The sequence below is a fragment of the Gekko japonicus genome, unplaced genomic scaffold (assembly GCF_001447785.1).
Source record: "Gekko japonicus isolate JY-2015 unplaced genomic scaffold, Gekko_japonicus_V1.1 scaffold1045, whole genome shotgun sequence".
Lineage (NCBI taxonomy): Eukaryota > Metazoa > Chordata > Lepidosauria > Squamata > Gekkonidae > Gekko > Gekko japonicus.
In genome coordinates this window covers 107,057-126,943 of record NW_015172588.1, presented here as the reverse complement: position 1 = coordinate 126,943, position 19,887 = coordinate 107,057, and the positions used below count along the sequence as shown (strand labels likewise).

The 19,887-nt window shown below is 46.7% G+C and overlaps 1 protein-coding gene across 1 annotated transcript; it reads left to right on the top strand.

The window, feature by feature from the left end:
- The first annotated feature begins 92 nt into the window (after positions 1 to 92).
- On the top strand, positions 93 to 1,046 carry SOX14 (SRY-box 14). Its single transcript, XM_015421495.1, has one exon. It carries the CDS (start codon positions 93 to 95, stop codon positions 813 to 815), a length of 723 nt encoding a protein of 240 aa, XP_015276981.1. The 3' UTR covers positions 816 to 1,046.
- The last annotated feature ends 18,841 nt before the right edge of the window (positions 1,047 to 19,887 follow it).

The window sequence follows — 19,887 nt, the reverse complement described above, 5'->3', positions numbered from 1 at the left end:
CGGGCGGGCCGGCGGGCCGGCGGGCAAGCGGAGCCAGGTGCGCGCGGGGTTGCTGCTGCTGCTGGTGTCTGGGGGCTGCTCGAGGAGGTGCCATGTCGAAGCCCTCCGACCACATCAAGCGCCCCATGAACGCCTTCATGGTGTGGTCCCGGGGCCAGCGGCGCAAGATGGCCCAGGAGAACCCCAAGATGCACAACTCGGAGATTAGCAAGCGCCTCGGGGCCGAGTGGAAGCTGCTCTCCGAAGCCGAGAAGCGCCCCTACATCGACGAGGCCAAGCGGCTGCGCGCCCAGCACATGAAGGAGCACCCCGACTACAAGTACCGGCCCCGCCGCAAGCCCAAGAACCTGCTCAAGAAGGACAGGTATGTCTTCCCTTTGCCTTACCTCGGCGACACTGACCCCCTCAAGGCGGCGGGGCTCCCCGTGGCAGCCACGGACTCGCTGCTCGGCTCCCCGGAGAAGGCGCGGGCTTTCCTGCCCCCCACCTCCGCACCTTACTCCTTACTTGACCCCAGCCAGTTCAGCTCCAGCGCCATCCAGAAGATGACGGAGGTGCCGCACACCTTAGCCACCAGCACCCTGCCCTACGCCTCCACCTTGGGATACCAGAACGGGGCCTTTGGCGCCTTGAGTTGCCCCAGCCAGCACACCCACACTCACCCGTCGCCAACCAACCCGGGCTACGTGGTGCCCTGTAACTGTAGCGCTTGGTCGGCCTCCAGTTTGCAGCCGCCCGTGGCCTACATTTTATTCCCGGGCATGACCAAGACTGGAATAGACCCCTATTCTTCAGCGCACGCCACGGCCATGTAACGCCCCAGAGTCCCATTTGACAGTCACACCCTGGCAGGCGAGACGCTGGGCTGGCAGACGGAGACACCGGAATTCCTACACGTGCATGTAAACAAAGAGACTACAGGAAACAAAGATATGTAAAAAGCCTAAGCAACACTCACCTGAGCACGGGAAAGATGCCCAGGGGACCTGATTTCACCTGGGGAAAGACTTTTTTTTGGAACTCCGAGACTTTGTAGTCAAGTCCCTCCCCCCAAGAAAAACCACAAACACATACAAAGCTGTTTTTTCTTTCTTTCTGCACTTGGGGCTCAGAGATGCCCGAAACTTGTAAGAATTGTATATGTGTCCAGCTTTGTATTTGCCCTTTTGGCCAAAAAAGGCCAAACATCTTTGGGTTTTATTTTAATTTATTACCTTAATGTCTATGAGTTACTCGGACTTGAATTCTGGAACTATTCTGACTTAATGATTTCCTCTCTTTTGTTTTGCACATTAAAAGGCAAGAGTTAACTGTGTTATATATATCTATATATCTATATTTTACCATCTGGCACTAATAGGTAAAATTTCTTTTCATGTCAAAAGATTTTAAAAGAAAGCTCTTTAGAGTTATTTAAAAAGGGGGGGAAACGTTTATATTTCAGACATGGTATGATAATTGTTTGCTTAATTTAAAAACAGATAGTCCTTCAATTTGTGTGAATCAGTGCAAGTAGACCCAAGTTTACTTTAGACAGAATGTCAACTATGAAGTCAGGCAGTAGGGTTTTGGGTTTTTTTAAAGAGAAAAATTGGGGGGAGATTAAAAAAAGGAGAAAATGATGATGATTTAAATATGTTTTAACAATGTATGGGGGGGGATGTATCCAAAAGGATTTTACCTCGTTCATTCTGTTCATTTGTTGAACAAAGACATTTTGAATAAAGACAATCTTGTCGTCGAACCCCTCAGCCATGTGGGTGTGAATCCAACTCCAAGTTACAAGGTCCACCTGAGGGGCTGCGTGGAAGCTGGCGGAGTCCAACGCCTCCGAGGGCCGGAGAAACTGGGGGATTCGGACCCAAGCAAGGAGGTTGCTGACATTATCCCGCGGGAATCGGGAAGTAGGGGGCACACAGCCCAGGAGAAGTTCTCCTGCGCAAGCTCCCTCGGCTCGACTGGGGCCTCTGCAGGAAACCAGACGGCAGGAGTCCTGCTCAGTTCCCACGGATTCGACGGGGCTGGTACAGGAAAACTTCTCCGAGGGTTGTGCCCGCACAGTTCTGAAACTGCTCTCTCTGCAGACCGATACCTTCCGGTTGACCACTTGATCTGTTCTTAAGGCCCGAGGCGTGTCATGGCTCCTTCCCTCATTCATCCTGGCAACAAACTGTTCCCAACAAACTATCCCCATCTTACAGCTGGGGAAGCTGAGGCTGCGTCCGAGGGAGCGACTGGCTCCCAGGCACTCAGTGATCAGGTCTGCAGCTCCCACCTGTAACGGTCTAGAACTGCTGGGAGGCTGGAACTCCGCCAAAGAGGCTTGAAATCCCCAGTTAAACCACTGGCGGCGGGGTGCTGAGCCAGTTAGATTGCTGCGGGACTGAGAGATCGCACCTTGTTCAGGAAGGAGAAGGGCTTGGAAGAAAAGGCGGGGGGGGGAGTTGCTTGGACGGATTTGTTCAAATTATGCGTTGGGTGCTAGGAAAAGCAAACCTGGCACATGCCTTGAACTGTGCATACAATAATATACATCGAACCACAGATTCAAGCACCGGTGGGATGTGCGCACCCCCTCTTCTCCCCACTGGCTCTTCCGCGAGTGTCTCCGAGTGGTTAGATAATGGTTCTTCCTAAACTCAAAGGATGAGCGGAAAACTGACCGGGATTTTGGTTTCTTGGGAGGACTGATCTTAATCACAGCGCAGCGCTGAAACCCTGGAGAGAGGGTCCTTGAGCAAGTGCAGAATCCTTCCCCCCCCAACAGAACCCGCCCCAGTCTAGGTAAAGGCTTCCAAAATTGAAATTAGAAATTAAGCCCCGTCGCAGTGGGGCGAAGTGTCAAAATATTGTCCATTTCTCCCTCTTCCCTTGGCTGCGCAAGGCACCGGCTTTTCAGAGGCTTTGCTTCCCCTCCCCGCCCTCCTCCCTCCCTAATATTTCAATTTAACTCCCCCCCCCAATCCAAAACAAGAGGGAGGCTTGGAAAACCTCGCCAGCCTCAGAAGGAAGCTGGAGCCGGGCGATTAGCATCTTGTCCCAAACAATTAGCGGTGTTGGGCTTTCCTATTCATCAGGTCTCCCCTTTTGTGAAGGGAAGGGTTTTTCATTAAAAGGGGAAGGGAGGGGGAGCGAAGTAGCAGTTGTCCATCTGTCTGAGCTGAATAGCCAACGTGATCCATGTTGTAGATGTTTTTCTCATTAAGTGTTCTTTTGAGACCGCTGTTAGAATTAAATGGCATAACACAATTAACATACACAGGACCTGAATGGCAGGGTAAGCATATAAATAATAAATAGATAAATAAATGAGAGTTCAGGCGAGGGTAAACAAAAGAGCGGAGGAGAAAAGCTTCGAAAGGGGAGGTTAGAACGGCTGAACCACGCTTGTTTAGCATGACAAAAAACAAAAAACCCACTTACGCACGCACGGGCACCATGAGGACCCGGCCTGACTTGGGCCGCGGCCGTCGGAGGCACAATGGCGACGGGCCACTCCGGGGAAGCCCACGTGAATGGAGCGGCCCCCCAGCGACACGGCGGGCGCTGCGAGCCAACCGCTTGGGCTGCCTGGCTGATTTAACCCCAGCTGACAGTTGCTGTCAGGCCCGGTGATAACACTCATAGCTCAGTGTCCTGTAACATCTCCCTCGATTAGGTTTAAGGCTGGCCTCAGGTACCAGAGGCTGGCTGCCACCAGCTGCCGCCTCCCCGTGCGGCGTGGGCCAGCCAGTCCGGGGGGTCCCCCGCCCGGAGCTTGCCCCCATCCGCTTGGTTCCACTGGTGGCCAAGGGGGGACGCGGCGCTTGCCTTGAGCGGGCGGTGGCCCTACGGGGATCTCGAGCTCGGTGGCCAGCCCTGGCGGGACCTGGGGAGTCTCTGCGTGTAGGGGGCTTCTTAAACGAGTTTGCAGTTTCTGGTTCATTTCGGATTACTCTGGTCTAGTCGATCTGATAGTTACACAGTTGTTGCAGTCTTGGCTGAAAGGGAAACAAATGTAATACAGGTGAGGCGGGTGTGATCGCCAGTTTCTGACTGAGCAGAGGCAGACGTCTTTCTAGTTACACAGGACACTTCGTTCGGGGTAGCCGATTCTCAGCTCTAAAGCAAAGTTCCTTCTAACATTCAGAACGCGTTTGTTCGGATTGGGTTTCAGCGCAATCTCTCAGCCTGATCCGAGTCTTGCCGCACCAGATGCTGGAGTGGCATCCCCTCTAGGGTCATTTTCCAACGGAATACCTAGTTTTCGTTAGAAGCTGCAAAAAACGTATATGAGAATCCTTACAACTTTTTTTTTTAAAATAAAAGAATAATGTTGTATTTAAACCAGGGAATTTCCCATTCTGCTCCGCCAAGAATCCTGTGTGATCTGAAAGCTTACAGTTTTTGACGAACGAGAATTGCAGCACGGCAGGGAAGGTTCCTTTCTGGGTAACTAACTGAACCAGAAACTCAGACTGATATCAAAGGGGGGCAAATGTGAGGACTGTCTTGAGTCGAAACCCCTCCCCAGCTTCCCTCCCCTCTTCTCGTTCTCTCCGCGCCTTTCCATTCATCCAACTGGTCCCCCCTCCCCACCCCGTTTGCAGGTGTGTAGCTGTTTTTAGCGTGCAGATAAATACATTAAATAATCGCCATGACACTGAAATGAACCGATTACTGACTTTGATGTCAAAGGGAGACGAGAGAGAGGATGTTCCCCAAAGGGGAGAGAGAGCCGCTCCTTGTCAAACCTGTTTCCCCACAACTGTCTCCTTCTCTCAATAAAACCATTAAACAAAAGGCTGCGGGGTGAGGAGACACCACGCCTTCCGTCCTCTGCCAAAAGAGCAGGGGGAGGAAATGGGATCCAATTTAGCCACCAGCCTCTCTCTCTGCGCCAGGCGGATGGGAGACGGCGGGTTTGGACTGGCTGGGATGCCCCGCTTACCTAGTCTCGCCCTGGCAACAGGAGACACCTGGAGAAGGTGGAGAGGTGAGGGGGCGGCGGGGGAGGGGCGTTGCAAGGGGAAACCCCGCGCCCAGCTGGGGCCCAAGTCTTGGCCCGCAGATGTCTGCTGGAGGCGGTGTTGGAATCTGGGGCTGCTCCTCCGGGAAGGCAGTTTTGAGGTTTGGAATGATCCCACCTTTAATCAAGCTCAGTCCCAGAATGAGTGCAGGAACGAAGTCACAGTGGTTTCAGTGGAGTGTTCTGTCGGAACACATGCTCTGGACCTGACCGGAAACGTCCAGCCCGTCCGAAGCACATGAACGTCCCATGGAAGGTGGTGGGGCTTCCTTTCTTGTCGATGCATGCCGGAGTGAGACGGTAGTCCCACTGACTGCACATGATTCCAAACACAATTGCCTGCCCTGCAGATAGGTCCGACTGGTTTTAACGGAATTCTCTATCAATTAAGGTTACAACGGTCAACTCACAGCGATCAACAGCAAATCTCTGATTGAATTTAAGTGAGTTGAGAATCAGGCTATTCTTACCCAAAAATTACGGGTTTCAAATAACCTCTTATTTAAGAGAGGAGAGAGAAATGGTGTAAAGGCACAAAGGGCTTCTTAATTTATTTCCCCCTCAAATAGCATTATTGGAAAGAATACCAGCAGTAAACTTCACTTACAACTTTTTAAAAATGGTCGCCCTTCTAAATTCGGGGTGACCTTTGGTGCGTGGGAGATCTACCAAGCAAGGCATTAAGGGGGCAGAAACTTTCTTTGAAGGGACATATTAAGAAATCTCAAAGAGCTGTTACTTATTTCTGCTTGCCGGTGATAATAAGAGTGGAAATTCGCCATTGAGGACAATCAAAGCTGTTCAAAGGGACGCTGAGAGATCAAAAAGATCTCAGATTGTGATTTGCTGGTTTTCGTCCTTCTGGCTATATTTCCTTGACTGTACTGCAGGTTAGAAAGCAACCAGGCGATCCCTGAGGCACCTTCATTCTCTAATCGTGCTCAGGAAAGGCATTTTTAATAATAATAATAGCGATGATAATAATAACAGCAGAAACCAAGCGGTTGTTCCTGGGAAGGAAGCTCCGAAGAGCCTGTCTGCCTTACTGAAAAGCAGGCTTGCCATTCGGAGCGCGCCAGTTCGGGAGACGCAGCCAGGCAGCCCTTATCTAGTTCCATCTTGTACGTAAACATCTGGCGGCGCATCTTCAAAGGGGCCAGGGAAAGTTGCACAGGTAAGAACACGTTCTCGGGCGCATGAATACAGAGATCAACACAGATCCGCGCCAGCTGCTGCCTCCGAGCGGGGCCGGGGCGGGAGGCGCGGGAAGCTCCCTGCAGCAGGAGTCGCGGGAATCCACGCCGGGCCAGTTTTACAAGCTGCTCCACACCTGCCATAAAGCGGCCGCTCTCAAAGCGGCCCGAGCCCCTCCGGTCGCTGGACTGCAAAGCTGCTTCCGCTGCAGCGCTCCTCCGCCACACGGCCCTGCGCCTGGCCGGCTAGCTGCTGTCCGGCAAGGCTTGACTAGACCTGGCTCCCGAGGTCTGAAGCCCCCCCTCAAGAGATTGCTTCGGATTAAAGCCGGTTTCATTCCGGCAGGCAGATTCCAGCCTGGGACTTGAAATTGAGAGGGGGCGGGTATCCAAGGCGGGGGGGGGGGCTTGAAAGACAGGAGACCTGTCAGTAAGATCTATGTGGGTGTGGGTGTGTGGAAAGAACAGTTTTAGCGGCGCAGGTGCCCAACCTGGAGGCATCTGGGTTGAAATGGGGCGGGGGGACCACAAAAACAGCGTAGGAGGCTGGGGGTGGGCAGGGTAGGTGGGGGTGGCAGTCGGAGGGCGGGTGTGTGCGCGCCCACCCCCTGGGAGCCGCTCGAGAGGACGCCTTTTCCCTTGGCCGGCCCGGCGCTGGTTTTCTGTCCGGGAGCAAGGCGGTCTCCCTGCAAACTGCGGACGCGTTTGATGTGCCTGCGCCAAACCTTTCCTCTTCGGTTCTTCCCTGCCTTTAAAAACACGTTGTTGTTTCTTTTCCCAAAGCCCTCGTCTTCTCTTTCTTCTTTCACACGCCCCAGCTTCTGTTTGGGGGTGTTTTATAGGCACATCAAAGGCAAGAGTCAACCCTGTTTTCTTTCTTTCTTTTTACTAGGGCAAATCACCCAATACTTCATTAGGGCCGAGCACGCCTCATTTGAATGAGCTAAACAAGAAATAACGTGCAGGGTCTGAGGATCAAGGCTCGCATTCCAGGAGTTTGGGCATGAAAAGGCCAGGCAATAAAGAGAGCTCGGCTGCAAATTTAAACAGACTCGAGAAACAGCCCAGAAGCGACTCCAGAGGGCCCACGAGCGCTTGTACGCCCGTCCGCAGCAGTGCTCAGCTTGTCTGCACCCAACTGGCGCCGAGCGCCAAAGCGAGCGCCCAGCTCCGGCGGGGGGCTCGTGTGCTCCCTTGTCTGGGCTTTGTGGTCCGCCTCCCCCCCCGCCCTTAGCCCATTGTCACACTGCAATGCAATGGGATTTGCACACTTGAGGTGTAATAGCATTACTGCATTAATTAAAATTTTCATTTCACGTCCAGATTGTTTACTTATCTGCTGGAAACATATGTTGAGCGAAGTTAAGATTCTGGACTCTGCACTGTTGCCCAAGGTGCAATTCAATACCGGCGAGTGGGGGCGGAGGGGAACGAGAAGCCTTCCGATTTTTTTTTTTTTTTATTATATCCTCCAGCCTTATCTGGGTGGCTGGTAAATTATAAGGATACTCCACTGAGCTGAATATGAAGATTATACCCCCCCCCCCATCCCTTGTAAAGCTGGCCAGATCTCTGCTTCTTTTTGAAAGAAGGAATCCCGCCGCCCTGCAGCCGCCCTACTCGGCTTGGCACCCCGGGGGGCGGGGTACCCCGTGGCAACTCGGTTCCCCTCGCTCCCCTTGGACGGTGGATGGAGGGCCAGGCGCTTGGAGGAGACCTTTCAGCAGCCGCGGGACTGTCGGCGGGGACCCGTTTGTGTGCGCCTCCCGCCCCTTCTCTGGAGCGAGAGAGGCGTCCGTCGGCCGTCGAAGATGCTGCAATTAACGGAAAAGAGAAAAGCGAAGGCGCAGCCCGGCCAAAAGGCCCTCGCTCGCTGTCCCCCCCCCCTCTCGCGTCCCTGCCAAGCGGGCTGGAGGCGAGCGGAGAGGAGCAGCCTCTCTGGCCTGTTCTATTCAATTCAAGCAGCGGAGCCGCTCTGGAAGAGGAATCCAATCTGTCCTTATCTCGCTCAGGCTCCTTTCAGGCTGAAAGCAGAGCGGGGGGGGGGGGAGAAGGGGGGGTAATTGCTCTTTATTTTTCTCCTTTTAATTTAATACGGCAGCCACCGCTTTCAGGTCATTTATATGCCTAATTTAGTGATAAAAGTCCCTAAGCAAAGATCACAGCCTCGTCCCCTCCTTGGAAATGTTTCAGAGGCCGCGGGCGGGCGGAGGCAGAGCCCCCAAATCCTCGGCTGCCTCTTCAAAGTGCCCTTCTGCCTGATCAAGGCGCGGACCTTTTCAAAGCGAGGGAGGCCGGCTGGGGTGCGGCGGCCCCGTCGAGCCACAAGGCCTCCCGCCTCGCAGGCCGGGTGGTTGCCCCTCTGCTCGCGATGCCCTCGCAGACCTCCAGTGCCACGAAGCTCCGGGGGGGGAGTTGCCTTTGTGGTTATATGGTGTGCCCGGGAGAGGCATTTTCTAATTTTTAAAGAGAAATGGGAAGGTGTCATCCACCCTTCTGGGTCTATCTGTAATTGAATCTAGGTCAGTATTCTAAAGCAAGAAAAGTATGCTCCTCACTTTCCTGCATCAACCTAGAATTTGGGGGAGGGGGGTCTTGCAATTTCATTTAAAATGTAATGGTGGATGAACTGATAAGCAAATGGGGGGGGGGAGAGGATCTGCTTAAAAGAAGAAAAAAATGGCACGGTTTTAATATGCTTCCAGGTGGGGGGAAATGATTTACATGGGGAGTTTATTTCCTCTTTGCTGATATGAAAGAATTACAGATACAAAACCCACTGATCTATAGAATAAAAAAAGAAAAGAAATGTTATTTTCCTGTAAAGGTATCAGTTCATTTATATTCATTTAACCATCCATCCATCAATTCAGTTTCTCACTCCTTGCACAGACTCCTTAGGTCTGTTAAAGCTTCCTCACCAATATACTTTTCTGGAATATACAATGAAGTTCCCTTTAAAAAAAACACCATGGGTTGAAGTAGATAAAGAGGAAACCTTTGCCACCCTAGGGATGTGTGGGTGTAGATGCATTCTGACATCTACATGTATAGAGAATGAGGACAGGTGTGTGTGTATAATATAAACATTTTGTTTATAATTTTGTTGTTGTTTATAATGTTTATGACTACTATACTTCATGCAATGAAGATGTGTGTGAAATTATTGTACAAATATTTTTTTAAAATAATCCCAACATATTATTCCATTCTGCCCATAACTGGGTAGTTCATTTATGCATTTGTATTAAATGTATACTGCACACAGAAGAAATAATCATGTACTTCCACTGTAGTAAGATCATCTGCATAATGTTAAATGTCTCTCTTACAGTGAAAGAGAAAGTTCTCTCTCCTTTTTCAATGAGAACAAAAAGGGCAGATTAAGATTGCCATGATGCAGAAATGTCCCATCTAGTTTTAACATCAGTAAGAGATTTTCATTTGGGGGAGGAGGAATAGAGCTATAGTTTGCTTTTTATAACAGTATTCAAAAGAAAGCAAAGCCCAAATCATTTCTTTGCCTTCAGCAATGCATTCTAACACTAAGCAAGTCCGTTCTCTGAAATCTTGTTCTTATTGTTGCTTTATACATAATGCTTTAAATGGCTTTTCTCCAGTGTTTGACTTTTGCAGGCTTACTCAGGTGAGCAGTTGCAGAGGAGTAAGTGGGATTGTTGACCAATGGAAAAGGTGAATTCAATTAATTTCTTGTGGGTTGCATAAAGACAGAAAAATGTAATAATTCAAATAGGTATGACCAAAAAAAGATTCTGGGGACAATGGGGTAGGGAAAGTAGTCATGACTGTTTCTCTCCATACTTACATAGGATTAGATGGCACTGAATTTAGTTTTAAGTAATTCTATACCGGATCATTCTCTTTGTCTCATTGATAGAAAATAAGTCCTGTTCCTTTGCATTTGAAATGGGTTCTGAATCATTTTCATTGGATTGTGGCCTTTTTGTTACTCTCAGTTTCTATATTTGTTAAATTCACCAAAATACTATACTCACTGTGTTCACCAAAAGAGCTCCAATCATGCAATCTGGGCTTCCTTCTCAGTCTTTCAAAAATATCAACGAACAGATTAGTCAAATACCCAGAAATCAAATATCTTCATTATAATGACACAGGCAACACTACAAAGATGTTTCTTGTCCAAACACATGGCTCTCCACTCATATACAGTGATCAGAATCTGAAAGGGAGGTACGTTCTGTGTTCTGAACCCTTCCTTGAGTAAATGCACTGTAATCTCATGCTACACAATTAATTGCAAGTGTATTACAAAGGGCTCTAAAAGCTGTGAACAGCTGTTAAAAGGAAGTGCCAGAAGTTAATTCGCATTTTAAAAATGCTTAAAATGCAAACACTTGTGGAAATCAGAACTATTGATATCAGCACACCGGAGGTTTCCCATTTAAATCATGCACTGTAGGTTTTGTGCTTGCTTTGCAGACGAGCAAACTCTCTGGCAGTGGGATTGTCACATGAACACAAAGGCCTGGTCCTAACCAGTCTCATTTCAATCAGTGGGAGTTTGGTTGTACATTTCCATGTGAGCCCAAAGGGATTTGAAAGACCCACTTGGGTTGGGAACTGAAACACTGCCACAGAGTGTTTAATTTTATTAATCTTTTAAAGCCCACAGCTTTTGAACAAATGCCCATTTAAAGCAGTTTTGCATAATTATACATTTAAGTTGTGATTGAGTTGATTCTTAATGTTGTATTATTATTATTATTATTATTATCTTGGGGTGCGTGAATGTTCTTGATTAGCTGAAACGGAGTCAGGCCTCTCTCTCAAGTCCTTTCCTCTGAGATGAACTCAGAATCCTCTGCCTTGCCACTGGAAGGCTGGTCACATAGGGCTGAGCCAGCCCCAAGATCTGGTGAGTAAATCTTTCTAGCATTCCTCTTCTGCTGTTTGTCTCTAACGTAGCGAGCTGTTTCTACATTGGTCCCAGAACTTACTCTAATGGCAAGGTAATGCTTTCTTTATTTTGTATGTCCCTCTTTATACAATCATATCACTTACTGCAGTGTTCCTTTTGAAACAATCACAGCCAGGGGTAGGTTATTCTGATTACCTGTACTGAACCATGCATGGGAATCTATGCTAAAAGAACTGTCTCACACATAATGGATGTGATCCAGGTGAAGTTGAGCATTTTTGTGTTGATTGAAGCTTAATGAGAGAACTAAGCACATGCTTAAATCTCCCTCCCAATGAAATGCAAGGCCTGTAAATATGCTTTAATTTGTCTGGATTTTCTCCCTGCATTTTAGATGTGCATATGAAATATTTTGCATATGTGCCTAATAATGCTAAGTATGGACATGGCATCCATCTATCTATCTGTCTTTCTGTCTGTCTGTCATCTACTTACCCAGACACCCACCTTTCCATCTGTCTTAAGGGTTCAGCTCCCAGCTGCATGTATGTGCAGTACCAAATCCACATTTACTTTTCTATAATGTCAGAAGCTGCCTGTCCAACATATCACATATGGGTACCGGATGTGGAAAGAATAAACATGAAAATGACACAAACTAGAACAACAAAGAAAGCCTCCATTATGCAGACACACACATAGAAACACACACACACCTGATGGGATTCTTTCTCCTCAATGGCAGTCTCAAACTTTCACCTGAGGCTGCAATTTATGGGAAGAATCCAGTGAGATGTTTGTATGTGTCCCATGCATTATAAACAGAATTTTGGATGGTATCTTACTGGTGCTAGAGTAATAATGAAAAAGATAGTGCTAACAAGGGGAGAGATGTCAGGACTGTGATGGAGCAAGCCTTGGAGAGTTATAGTCCACAACTATGGGCAACATTTTAAAGGTTGTTTTCACAGATGGCTTTTAGATGGGGTTTTGTATTTCCATTATCAGCAGTGCAAATGTAAAACTTATACAGGCTAAAATGTATATTTGATTTAACGTCTCTCTTCCATTTTCTGCCCACCTTTTGTGGATGTGCACAAATCATGTCAGAGAGGGTCAAAGGGACTTTTCATTTCATGTGTGAAAATAATCAAAGTTTTTCTTCCCTGTATTGCATATGCGGAATCTCTTTTCCAATATTTCACACTGGATCAGCACACAAGCTAGGCAATATGCACCAATAAGATAAAAGTTCAGCATTTCAACTGGAAATGTGAGGATATAAAAGGTCTTGTTCCTCATTATGGCAATTTACAAGAGAACGTTCCACAGTGTTTGAACTGTAGACCACACAAAAAACAATTTCAGAAGTTTCACAGTTTTTTAACCCCTTGTGTAGATAATTTTTTTTCATCCATTAAGTTTTGTGAAATTAGGGGACTTCTAATAACAGAGTCAGTTCTGGCTGATGAGGAATGTAAGAAATAATACAAATATGTGACCTCCGGGCCATAGCCCAAAGTTATGGGACACCTTAATGACTAATTTTTTACATGCCCAGGGAAATGGTGATCACCACTTTGGGGCAATGCTCCCTCTAAGCTGTGGAGTCTTGTGAGCAAAAATTCTCCTTTGTGAGTTACTGGCATTAAAGCTGTGAGTGAGTGATTTGCAGACTGCATAAATTAGTTTGCTCTGGAGCCATCCTCCCTGAGCTAAGGCAAAAATGTGTGAGCTGGAGGCTGAAAAACTGTGAGCTAGCTCACACTAATTCAGCTTAGAGAGAACATTGCTTTGGGGTCAGGAAGCAATTTTCTCCTGGCCAATTTGGCCAGGGATTCTGGGGAGGGGGTGTTGCTGTCTTCTGGGCATAGAGCAGGGGTCATTGGGAGTGTGCAGGGGAAGTATTTCTGAATTTCTTGCATTGTACAGGGGGTTGGACTAGATGACCTTGGAGGTCCCTTCCAACTCTAAGATTCTAAAATTCTATGAATATGTTTTATTTTAGTATAAAATTGCATTGATTAGAAGCCACTTCATCAGATGCATGTTATGGATCCACAGACATGTATACAGTATGAAGAAAAATTGGAAATGGCATGGTCAAGTTCCCATGAAATGCTGGAAGGATAGAGTGACATATAATCGTGTACTCTCAAACTCAAGTGTAATCAAGAAAAAGTACAGAGACCATACACAACAGCATTAAGTGTCAATATCTTTAGTTTTGATGTCTGGTTCACTGCTGAGATCATCAACATGTCTGATGGGATGTACAAAATAAGTTCCTCACTGATTGTGGCATGTTTGTTTGATTTTGACTGCTGCTCTATGTCTCAGCTCTGCACTTCTTGGTTGCCAAGTTCAGCCTATCCTGGTTGTGTGGAAAATAACCTCTGGAATCTTCCTCCATGATCCATCTTCCCATCCTGCTCTGTGATGTTTAGAACCTTGGATCTCACCTCAAACTTTGGAGTTCTACCAGAAACAGTAAGCAGATTGTTTTAACAGTTAGCACTTTTGAAAGCTCTAATCTTCCATGTCAGTTCTAAATTTGAAAATGGCTGTTTTTGATTTTGTCCTCAAAGTCCTGATTTGCTTTGCTACCTTGGAGCACACCAGTGATACTTTAAGGGTGGGGTGCATTTGAGTTGATGGCTTTGCTTGTTGCTATTTCAGAAGCAATTACAGTGCATTGAAATGCCATAATCAGAAGATTGTGCTTGGTGACTCCTTTTCACTTTTTACTCTAAACAACTGTGAGATAAATAGGTCAGCCTCCTTCTGGACTACCTAACTTTAGTATTGACAGATACTAGCTTAATCCCCAATTAATCAAGGTTTCTTGATATTTCACAATTTGATCAGATAACATGGGCCTGCCATACACAAAGTTTTTGTTACTTAAAGGCAAAGTACAGCCCACCACCTAGTCTTATGTCAGTACTATGTCAAAACATCCATGCAAAGGTTGGGGTTTGGCCAGAGGTTTGTGTTACCTAAGGACAAGCAATGAAGCTGTTACACAAAAACAATATTTATTCAGGAATTTATAACAGCTTCAAGCATACAATTTTTTTTTAACATGGTACCTAGTTCTCCTGTGATAATAAATGGGGGGTGTAGGTTTCAGTTTTAGGTTATAAGGAGCTGTGGTGGCTCAGTGGTTAAGATGCTGAACTGCAGGTTGGAAGGTTAGTAGTTCAGGAGTTCGAGACCCGAGTGCCGCATGATGGAGTGAGCGCCCATCTCTGGCTCCAGCTCCTGCCAACCTAGCAGTTTGAAAGCAAGAAATTGTAAGTAGATAAATAGGTACCGCTTTGGTGGGAAGGTAACAGCATTTCCGTGCACCTTGGCATCTAATCATGCTGGCCACATGACCACAGAAACATCTTTGAACAGCGCTGGCACTTTGGCTTGGAAACGGAGATGAGCACCGCAACCCTAGAGTCAGATTCGACTGGCTTTCGAGCAAGGGAAACCTTTACCTTTAGGTTATAGGGTCATAGATACTTAGATCATCCCTTTACTGTGATCAAACAGTATTGCCATTGTTATAGTTCATTTCCTTCCTACAGGAAAGATGCAGTTCAATAACAAAGCATAGAATAACTGATAACAGTTAAAATGCAATTTGAATGTAAAGAAAGACAGCAATTTTTTTTTTGCCCTAAACAGTAAATAGAGTTATTATCAGGGGAGCCAGTGAGATTGTCTAGGACCAGAGCAGGAAGAGACACTTGCTTGCTGATAACTGCAGCAACAACCCTGGTTCCAGTCCAACTCCAATGATTTAGGTGCCAAGTGGTTGTTGGACATCTGGACTTTTGTACCTTTAGTTGTTGTTATTACAAATGGGAACCCATGAGAAACTTTTTTGAGGGGAGGCGTTTGTTTGTGTGAAGTTGGGCAGAGAGAGGAGGGATATTTTCCCTCTTCCTCCCTCAGTAGTACCACAACCAGGCAGCACTACATCCTTTGGATACCAGGGTTGCAGCACTGGTCCTCCACAGTGGGTCCATGGAACATCATTCTGGGATTTCTCTGATCCCTGTGGTGGTATTCAGGGCAAGGGGTGTGATAAGAGATTGCACCACTTTTCCTTCAGCCCTGAGGCCAGTGTAGTGGCCTGGTAATTTCAGGAGATGAGTATGGCAAGCACCCTTCATCCAGGAGTCCAAGGCATTCTAGAGGTCACAACAAACTCAGATCTGAATTGTGGAAGTGGTGAGTTTCCTTGGCCCTGAGTCCACTGCAGCTCTGAAGCAAGTGGAAGGATACAAGTTTCCCTTCAGACAGTATTCCTAATCTGGAGCCCTGGCAGGCAAGGGTTGTACCAGTCTTCCAGTCTTTGCTGTCACTTTGTTGTACCTGTCAAAGTAGAACATATGTTGCAGGCAGGAGTCATTTCATAGAAAAAGAGGTGCAGGAGCTCATTAGCATAACTCATTAGCAGAACTTATTTGCATATGCCAGCACCTCCTGACATCACCGGAAGTGTGTCAGAAGGCAACACCCACCGCTCAGGCTCCACTGGACTGTTTTGGATTGCTAGCTATTGGGGGGGGGATGTGCAGACCTGTCCTCGCAGAGGAGGGAGAGCTTGTACCTGAATAAACTTGGTCTTAAAGGTGCCACTGGACTGTTTTGGACTGGTGGGCTGGGGGGGGGGGGCTCTGAAACTTACCTGGCTGCTTCTTGCTCTGGCTGAGGGCTGCTGGGAGCAGGGGGTGGGGCTTGTTGCATGTGCCCACACCCTGGGCTCTTTACTGCCGGAGCTCCGCTCCTGTGCACTCCTGCAGGAAATGACCCCTGGTTGTGGGGCTTGTTTTCCCACAGTCTTTAGGGTATTCATGGAGCAAAGGGGTATTATTACCCTTACTCTTTCTCACCAGTGCTTAGTGATCCTAGTTTCTTCCCTCATGCATTCACATGCTAAGCCCAGGGGTGAGGTTGAGGAAAAGATGATGATGATGATTGCTGTTATCATTGTGCAGGGGCAGGTCATAACTATAGAATTTGTAATTTAGATACATCCCCTTATATTTAGTGGTGTTACAGAACTGGTAGTTTGGAGACTTGCCCTAAGATTGCATAATCTAAGTTAGTATGAATGAATGACATTTTATTACGGCATCCAACCAGAGCAATCCGAACACCCCACCAAGGGGCACCAAAATAAAACATCACAAACTACAAAATATAAAAATATAGAATACATATAACAGATTCACTAAAAAATACACTAAAAAGGAGAGAATTGCGATTTTACAAGTTAAGCTGTCCTTTTTGAATGCAACAGCATGCCACCCAAAGCCCTTAGTTAGTAGGCTTACAGACTGCTGTACATGATTTCATAGTTGGCTGTCATCTTCAAGTTGATTTAAGGTATTCCACATTCTGTTAGTCTTTATCTGTGGACCCAGAAATATTATACACGTGGGCTATTAAACACACAGGGCAAATTCCTAGTGGGCCATGGACCTGGAGGTTGGCTGGCAACCAGGATCAAGCAGCACTGCAGGAGTCACTAAGCTCAGACTTCGTCAGAGGTGCCTATGATGGGTGCTGGTTCACTTGTTGCCTCCTCCTGCACTGCTGCTAGCCAGTAGTGTTGCTGGAGGAGGCAATGGATGATTTGAGACCCATTTAGCCTTGCTGTGACAAATGCTGGGAGATTTTTAAGGCAGTATCTGGGAGGGATGGATTGGAGGGATGGTGTGATATCACTTCCTCCATGCCCATCTAGGAATTCTCCCAGTTTCTAGGGCAAAAACCACAGTGTTTGGGGAATTCCTAGAGTATCACTTAGAAGTTACACCATATCTGGGCAGAGTGGTCACTGGCCATGACAGAACTTCTGCATGATGCTCTAGGAATTTCCCCAATCTGGTCACTGGAAAAATGGCAGCCATAAACCCATTGTTGGCATACAGTGCCGGATTTATGCATAAGCTAAATAAGCTACAGTTTAGGGCCTCGCAATCTGCTGGAGCCTTATTTGTCATTTAAAAACCCTTTAATTATGTAATTATTTCTGTGATTTTGTAAATATATTCTTTATTATTATTTTTAATAAAAATTAAAAAACAATATATTTTCAAATATTAAAAAGGCGTCTATATTTTACATTTTTCTGAGACCAGCTGATGTAATTTAAAACAGTAGGGGGCCTTCTGGGTTTTGTATAGCTTAGGGCCTCAGCAAGTCTAAATCTGGCCCTGTTGGCATAGCTGGCAAGGTCTGAACTGAGTGGCCCTTTGAGTGCTGGCTTGTAATGCTGTAGAAGCCCCTCTGCCTGGCTTGCTTCTGGACCATCTTAATTCCCCAGGCTGTTGTGCTTAAAGGTACCCTGTTTAAAATCATATTAAATAGTACAGCCCTATCACAATGAACTCCGAATAGACTGACAGGTTACACCTTGGAGTTTTGCAGCCACAACTGAGAAGGAGGCCTGTTCTCAGCTTGCCAGGTATCTAGCCTCAGGAGCACTCAAAGCAGGGCCTTTGAAGATGACCAAAGTGGTTGGGAAGGTTCACAGGGGAGCCGGCAGTCCCATAGGTGGTTCTTAGATGGATCACATTCATTTTTTTCTGAAATTGCAAACAGTCCCTAAACACCTAGGGGATTCAGTCCAGTATGTACCTATTTGTAACATTTGATGCACACAGTCCTTCCTCCTCAGAGTTCAGCTCACTGTATGGAAGGCTGTATGGATGGGGAATGGTGGTGGTGGTGGTGAGGTCAGCGGTAAAACACAATCTTGCAGCGCACATTGGGAATGGGTGGGACTGAATCACCCTCTTGGATGACCCAACATGTGGAGAAAAAAATTCCCTCAGCAGGGTTTTTCATGGGGTTACTACAGACTTTTGTAACATTACTGTGGTTTCCCCCCCTGTGGTTTTGATTACAGTTTTCTCCTCACTACGATTTTATCTTAAATCAGTTCTGAGGTTTTAACTGATGAAAACAATAATAATGTGACTGAGCAACTTCAGAACAACTTAATTACATTATAGTATTTATCTTTACCCCTGCTTCTCCTTAGAGTTATTTAAGTTCCGTTTATTCAGCATCAGTATGAAAAACTGTTGTAGGATACTTAGCAGATTGCTTAAAATATAGTGGAAATTATGGACCATGGAGATGTATGTGTTTAGCTTTGAATAAAAGTCTACTATGGCCCCGGTCACACGGGCCGGATATCGTGGGGGGGGGGAGGCGTGGCTGTTTGCCCCGGAGTGAATTACCGCGTGGCCGGCGGATCATACGTCCCACGGTTTGGGGGGAGGTGCCGATCATACCACAATCCTGTGGCATGGCAAAGAAGCGGCGCGGCGCGATCACAGAGGCGCCACTGCCATGGCAAATGGGGTTGTGGTTTTTTTAAAACCAAAGTGTGCACATGTGCCATTGGGTGCTTGTGCGCATCCCATGGAGACTTGGGACATGGGCGGGCTCTGGATGCCACGACCTACCACCGGAAACACGATCAGACACCCGCCCTTGCCCCGTGGTTTCCGGAAACTAGTACCTCAGAGGTACTAGTTTTTTATGGCGCATTTTCGGCGGGAAGCCTTGGGTGAGCCATGGGAGCTCTACGCTTCCCAGATGTTGCGGTGTGATTGCACCCGGAAAATCCGCCTATCTTCCGTCTCTGTAGAGTGGCTAATGCTCCATGTGACCGCAGCCTAAAAGAATTAGGGAACGGTTACATGGGAAGAAAAACAATAACAGTCTAACTCATCTTTCTAGCTCTAACTCCATCTTGTCTTCTTCTTCTCTGACTCTAAGAACAAAGGAGAGGAATTTTGCCCCAAAGAATCCATCCCTCCATACATGCAGAACAGCATGTACCATCCACCAATATTTTGATTAGCCAATAGTCAATCTTAAGGTCACCCTATTAAGAATAATACCTCCCTCTTTTTTGGCGAGAAGACTCAGCTTGACACCTAATTGGTTCTAAGCTAATTAGCTAACATTAACATACAGAAACTTCAGCTTAACCCTTTTCATGACAGAAGGGATGGCACTTGCAAAGCCCAACAAAACCCAACAAAAATAATCTTACAGGGTACCTGTGTTGGGCTGCAGTAAAACAGTCAAATTCAAGTCCAGCAGCACCTTTATTTATTTATTTAATTAGATTTCTTAACCGCCCCTCCCCACTTACGTGGGGCTCAGGGTGGTTTACAATGAAATAAATTCAATGCAATTTTAAAACCAACTAAAACTACAAGAATTCAATATTAAAACATTCAGTATAAATATTCAAACACTTTAAAACAAGATGGCATATCTAGCATTCAGATTTTCATGGGGGGGAGGGGAGGGTGCCGGGCAGATCAAGAGTTTGGTCTCTAAGGTGGTCTCTTGTTGGCATTGAAGGTGCTACTGAACTCAAGTATAAAAATAATCTTAATTTCTAAATAGGTAATAACCTCATCACAACCCCAAACTCATCGGCCTCAGGCCAAGCTAATCTGATCTCCCTTAGTAAAATCTGACATTAAATGTAGCAACAAGTTTTGAACTTGAAGAAAATTACTCACTGGAAAATCCAGGCTGCAAAAGTTGCATATCCTAGGTGAATATACTTTTGTTTTGTTTTAATTTGAAAATATTTTGATGCACTTGATTCTGTTTTCTAATTCACCCTGGAACTCAGAGTTGTGTAATGTTCTATCCCGATTTTATGTCATGAGGTATGTTAGAATGACAGGCCCATAATCACCCAATGAATTTCATGGCAAAGGGGCTTGAACCTGGGTCTTTTCAGG

What these genes read in the sequence shown, in the direction of transcription:
- SOX14 (XM_015421495.1), top strand. Translation starts at nt 93, where the DNA reads ATGTCGAAGCCCTCCGACCACATCAAGCGCCCCATGAACGCCTTCATG.